The sequence below is a fragment of the Malurus melanocephalus genome, unplaced genomic scaffold (genome assembly GCF_030028575.1).
Source record: "Malurus melanocephalus ecotype Western Australia unplaced genomic scaffold, MMel_1.1 scaffold_88, whole genome shotgun sequence".
Classification (NCBI taxonomy): Eukaryota; Metazoa; Chordata; class Aves; order Passeriformes; family Maluridae; genus Malurus; species Malurus melanocephalus.
In genome coordinates this window covers 511,283-517,886 of record NW_026623320.1, presented here as the reverse complement: position 1 = coordinate 517,886, position 6,604 = coordinate 511,283, and the positions used below count along the sequence as shown (strand labels likewise).

The window sequence follows — 6,604 nt, the reverse complement described above, 5'->3', positions numbered from 1 at the left end:
GAGACATAGAGTGTTGAGGTTTTTTTAAATTTGAAATTAAGATGATATAAGAAGTGAGGAGGGTTGATAGAGAAAGTGCAAGTGAAATTTGTACCTTGGAGAATGTGTTTTGGAAGTTTGTTTTTCATTCAAGACACAGTAAGTTTTGGATACTTGATAGTTGTTGTGTTTCTGCATATAATTTGTAAGGCTGTTCCCTGACATGGTAARTGTTACTTAAAAATAAAATGACAGACTATTAGTGCTCATATTGTTACAGAAGTTCTATTCAGCTAAATTAATTACTTCATTCATTAGATGTTAACATATATTTTATCTTGAACCAAAGGAAAAAGAAAGCTAGCCTAAAACTTTTTTTTTCTTCAAATGTACTACTTCTCTTATATTTTGTTGCTGGCCAACTCACTTCTTGCAATGCTGTGCAGTGCCACCCCTTTATTACATTTTTATAAATTATTTTGTGAACATACTCTGCATTTACACATAGTGATCTTTTGAAAGTACTGTTTGGTGTACTGTTCTCGTGTCCACAACTTTTGTAACACCAAATTTCTCGACATTGCAGTGCAAACCATGATAGCAGCCAGGCAAAAGCAAGTTTTGAATGTTAATACAAACAAGTTTTAATTAAGGCAGAACAGAGCTGATAGAGGGTATTTTTTTAATGCATCAGTGTTAGAAAATGATTTACATAGAGAATGAGGAGAGAGGGGGTCTTTGTGACATGGTAATGGGAGCGAGGCAGGTGCTCCCAGTGCTTCATACACCTCATTCACTCCAGAGCAGGGATCATCAGTCCCACTGAAGAAAGCTGCTGACAAAAAGCTTAGAGCTCATTCTCTTGAGCAGTCAAGTCACATTTGAGGTTTGAGGGATGAGATTCCTTCCAGGCAGTTCCACGTGGGCTCCTTTCTCCCATCGCTGGGCCCTTTTGTTTTCAAAGGTCTCCTATTAGTTTCTTAAAATGGGAACAGCTTTTCCTTGATATCTATAATGATTTATTTTTCTAAGCAATTAAATTTGATTTCTTTAAACTATAGCAACTCCCTCGTTAAAAAGAATGAATCACTGAATCAAAAATGTAAAGGCTCTGAGTGTGAAATGCAGGCTCAAGTTTCATGTGATTTCAAGGAAAGACTGTAGGGCTTGAGGGAAATAGGGCAGGAGCAGTGCCTGAAATTGGATTGTCTCCACATGAAACCCATTACAAGAATGGACCATTCCCAACAGCCGTGCTTAGAAAACTTGAGCATCCTTTTCCCAAACAAGCAGGAAGCCTGAGGGGTTTTGCATCACCAGCTTGTAGAACCAGATGCAAATGCAGGTATCCTGTGGCTTGCACACCTGCTGCTAAATATTTAAATGTGTTTGGAGATCACATAAATTTCTCAGTGYTTTGTGAAGAATCTCATGAAGAGTWTTATTGTYTAGAGTGCTYCTGTAATTTGAAAATCAGAGTTTTAATTGGCCTTACGTCTCATTTTTTTCATGTGATTTATTTTTTCAGTTTTGCTGGTACATAACTTTAAAGTGTTCCCAGCCTTTTTTGGTTTTTGTTTTTTGTTTTTTTTTGTTGTTGTTGTTTTTGTTGGGGTTTTTTTGTTTGTTTTGTTTTGTTTTTTAAAATATTTTATAATACCATGAAGCTAATGAATGAGGACTATCATCTAAGACTTTCAAAGTGTTTCAATGTAGTGTTATTACCACATGAAGAAGTCAGGTTAGCAAATTCTGAAATAAAATAAAGAACTCTAAAATGGATGTTTTCGGCTTCTGTATCCATGTTTAGGCTTTTATGTTGGTGATCACAGCTCATAGTAGACACTATAAATCTTAAAATTGACAAAATTATGGAAACAAAACATCAACAGTAGCGGGACTTTTAATAAAATTTACTGTTATTCTAAGTAYGAATGTAGCCTGTTGATGAGAAAATATTTATGTCACTGCAAAATGCAGTYTCACACAAAGGTACATGTATAATCAACATATTTGCATCTTATTTTTCAGACAGAAATTTGCATACTACTTCAAAATACTTCAAATGCTTTTCCATTAATCTTTCGTTTTTAAAAATGGGGAAGATGGCAGTATTTACCCATTATGTCATTTATCATTCCAAAAGCATGGTAATTTTGGGTCATTGTCAGAGGAACTACATGGAAGAAGAGAAGGAGCGGGACAAAAGATACTGGTTCTAGCTGAATTTCGTAACAATTGAAATGCCCCTTTAGTCTAGAGTGATACTTGAATTGTATGAGCTATTTATTAAGTGAAACAAATATTTAATTTTTATTMAACATTTACAAATATTAAATTTAAATTGAATCAACAGAAGAATGAGCTATCAACAGGGAGATTATTCTCCTAGTTACGCAAATTATGGTTGACTGTTGTATTTCTCTTTTTTTCTCACCAGGACTACACTTTGACCATGTACTTTCAACAGTACTGGAGAGATAAGAGGCTGGCTTACGCTGGAATACCTCTCAACCTCACGCTTGATAATCGAGTGGCAGATCAGCTTTGGGTGCCTGACACTTACTTCTTAAATGACAAGAAATCATTTGTGCACGGCGTTACTGTGAAGAATCGGATGATTCGCCTTCACCCGGACGGGACGGTGCTTTACGGYCTCAGGTCGGTGCTTCCATGATGACGATTCCATCACCGTTGTTGTGCATTGTTGATGTTTGCTTCCTGGTGCAAGGTTATTACAAACATTGGTTAGTGGATTATGTAACCTTCCCTGTAACTCTGAGAGATGCCTGTAGAAAACAAATGACACACTCGATGTTTCTTAATTTTGCCAGAAGCGCCTTCAGTCAGGTTTTATCTGTTTCTGTAGAGTCACCATATCTGGAAAGCCCACTGGCTATAGGAAGCAGAAAGGCACGTATTAATTGTAAACCTGAAAATTCTGCCCAAAATGCAGGCGGTAAGATTGAATGTGGTTGCTTATATTGTCTCCTGATGTGTTCATAGTCTATTAAAAAAAAAACATAACAACAGAAGCAGCCCTGGTTGAGTGGAGTCAGCCACAACTAAGATAATGGCTGGGTACTTTCAGTGATTTCTTCAAGCAGGAATCAGTACTGTAATTGTTGTATTTCAAATGAGAGGTACAAAGTGACCTTATATTCTCTTACTTTCCACCTATTTTAGGTTTGACTTATGTTTTCTTTCTTTTCTGTCATAGCTTTTATGGTTGGAAATGCTGAAGTACCCTTCCCTTAATAAGCTTAACAACCCCAACAAAAATCTTAATGGAAGACCCAGTTGTACTAATATATTTCTTTCTTGGAACAGGTCACTCCATTTGTTTCAGCAGGTTAAGCCAGCAAAACAAACTTTTGCCAGTGAAAGGCCCATTTAATCATTGGATGTTTCTTGTATATTTACGCAGAAATAATGCTCAAGATTGGTGCACATAGGTAGTGAAGGATAAAGAGTCTCTAATACAAAAATAATGAGGTCTGATAAGTGGTGCAGATGGATTATATATCCAGTATAATTATTTTATCTACTTCTCTTTTTTATCAACAGTTGACCTTTTTACCTGACTTGGGTCTCAGACCTCACCTCTTTAACTCCTATTACATGTTATGTATGGGGTAGAATTGGATTAATCTTTTTAGATAAAGTAGAAATAGACCCAGCCTATTATGAAATTTCAAAGTTTAGAATGTTGTCTCTGTAATCAGTAGGTTTTGACAAAAGGAGGCTTTTGTTTTGCATGATATTGATCCATTGTAGCACACTACATGTTTAGAATTCTTTTCACGAGTGGTTAAATGTAAAAAAATATTATCTGAGATATATTTGCTTCCTTTATGTCAAGAAATATCTGCACAAGCAACATAATAAAAAAAGTAAAGGAGATTAAAACTCCTGTGATCCTAATAACGTATAGAAGTCTTTCTGTCAGGATAAAAACATTTGGAGCCATTCAGGTGAGTATTATATATATAGTATTTGAATAAGTTGTCTTCCTCTTCTGCAAGATATATGTGTCCACAGGCAGATTGCATTTCACAGACTAGGATTTGCTTAGCAGAGTTTTCACCAATGACCCATGTGTAGCACACTTCTTCCCATTCCTTTTCTCTGAAAACATGGAATATCCAGCGTCAGATATCCATGATGTAAAGCAGCTAAGATACATAGTGAAGAATGACTGTCTTAAATTAAATCTTGGCAAAATATAGGACATTGTGATCAAAAGGAAGAAAATTTCTAAACATTAACTCCACTGATTTAAAGACTTGTGYTTTGTGTTGTTCCATCACTACCCTTCTTCCTTTTTTTATGACATTGGGCTCAAGCTGCAGTCCAGAGGCAATGTGGGTTGAGGCCAGAATTTGGAGTTTTATGTGCCATGAAGCACAGGGTCCCTTGGAATAATAGGTGGCATTTTGGAGGGTTGCAACCAATTACAGAACATCCACAGAGCAAAGCAGTTCCTCAACACATGTATAATTGAAAGTGATCCCAAGGCCATGCCAGACCTGTGTTTTCTTCTGAACAATGCAGGATTTATCATAGTTTGAAAGACTTGACCTTCAGTCATCCAAAGTTCCTTTCTATTTTAGAGAAAGCATTTTGCTACTGCAGCAGAAGTCTATGATGATGGGGGAATGGAGCAGTAGCTTTCTGAAGTTCAGCCCCTTTCTTGGGATTGTTTTTTTTTTTGGACGACACACTGAGTTTCTTCTACCTTCTTCAGAACAATCTACAAGACAAATTAAGATAAACCAGCTCCTTTTTCATAAGAGATTAAAAATTAAATAACTACTTTATAGTCTTGAGATTGAAAATAGAATCCTCTAGCTTGTGTTTCTAATGCATAAACTTGTTTTAAGGCAGTGCAATGTTAAATGTTATAAGTAAATTGAGTGAAGGAATTATATGTATTTTGTCTAAAAGGACTAACATAATTATTACCCCTGTATGAAACAGGATGGATGTTTGCAGGGTGAAAAGGTTGGTTGTGATCAGTCAAACAATGCAWCCATGCTTACTTCTGGTTTTTTTTTTTGGATGTTGTTTTTTTTTCTATTTCTCTATCAAGAAATTAAGGTGTCAGGACTGTGACCTAATCACATATGAAGTATCTGTATTGCCTAGACTGATTCATACTGCAAACTTTTCGGAGATTAAAATACCCTTCTGTCAGTTATGTGTGCAGCACCTCGCAGTGCATCACAGGTGGGGTTCCTGTGCAACAAAGCAGTGTAATAAAAGGCAATGCACCCAGAAATACAGTACCAGGGAAGGATAAGAGAATCTATATCCAGAGGAAATAAAACCATAGTAGGAAATTATAAACAATTGAAAACATTTGCTTTGTGTTTTGCTTTCGCACAAATTAATGTGTGTGTCTGTGTCCCACTTCATCTTTGTCTGTTTCATAATAATTTCTGTGTCACTGCCATGATGATGAGTTCTTGAAACCTTGTTGTCTTATGTCAGGCACCATCCCATCCCCTAAAAAGCAAATCTGCTCTTCTTGGGAGCATGCACAAGCCTGAGCAATTCACATTTGCTTTTGATGTGCATTTGTGCAAGTTAAATTTGGTGATTGATTATTCATTCAGAAGGGATGTCTGAGTACTCAACTTACTTTGAGAAAATGAAGTAAACCTGTTTCTGTCTATTTCTAGCTGTGTCTCTTTTTCTAGTGGACATTTATTAAATTAAAAACATATCTTTTTCTGCAGTGTAAAAAAGTTCCTTGAGCAAGAATGTGCAGTTTCTGGTACTGGAACTTGTGACACAAAACCAGTATGTGAGCAGACTTAAATAAAAATACATCCCTTAAAAAGTCATAACACAAKTATTAAGTTGAATGTAAGTTTTCCAGCTGTATAATTTTTTTAGTATTCTGTAAAATTAATCACTTGTGTTCTGTATGGCTGGCATTTAAAGCTAGTTATATAACATAATAATTCAGAGTCTGGTAGCGTATTCCCTTTTGTATCAACTTAGCTCCCGTGGATTCTGCTGCAGGATCCCAAATGAGACCTAGGTCAGTGTAGGCGAATCTACTAAAGCATGGGAGAGAACTTTCATATCAACAATTTCCAAACATGCCTACTTGTTTTACTTTGAGCACAGTTACTACTTGACTCAGGAGCAAGATCCTTTCATAGCACCATCAGTATGGCTTTGTAAAGGTGTTCACTGCTTGTTGATCAATAATCACAGATTTAAGAATAAGTTTTTCCTTAAGACCATATGCTAATCCTAGTTTTGTATGTGTTGTTAGAGCTGCTCTTAGTCATCATATTGAGGAGGCATTCAAAGATTCACTGAAAGCTTTGGGTTGGAAAGGACCTTAAAAATAATCTGATTTCAACCCTCATGCCACAGGCAGGGAYACCTTTGATTATATCAGATTGCCCAAAGCCCTGTCCAGACTGGCCTTCAACATTTCCAGGGATGGGGCATCCACAACTTCCCAAGACAACATGTTCCAGTGCCTTACCACTCTCAAAGTCAAAAAATTCTTCCCAACATCTGATCTAAATGTACCATCTTTCAGTTTAAAGCCATTCCTCTTTGTCCTATTGCTACACACCCTTCTAAAATGTCCTTCTCCAGC

At 36.4% G+C, this 6,604-nt stretch overlaps 1 protein-coding gene across 1 annotated transcript in view; it reads left to right on the top strand.

Moving 5' to 3' along the window:
• The window catches only part of GABRB3 (gamma-aminobutyric acid type A receptor subunit beta3), a 115,007-nt gene that overhangs the window by 76,315 nt on the left and 32,088 nt on the right, over window positions 1–6,604 (top strand). Inside the window, exon 4 of the mRNA XM_057368088.1 lies at window positions 2,420–2,640. Coding sequence (XP_057224071.1) covers window positions 2,420–2,640 — 221 coding nt within the window. The remainder of the gene's footprint in view (window positions 1–2,419; window positions 2,641–6,604) is intronic.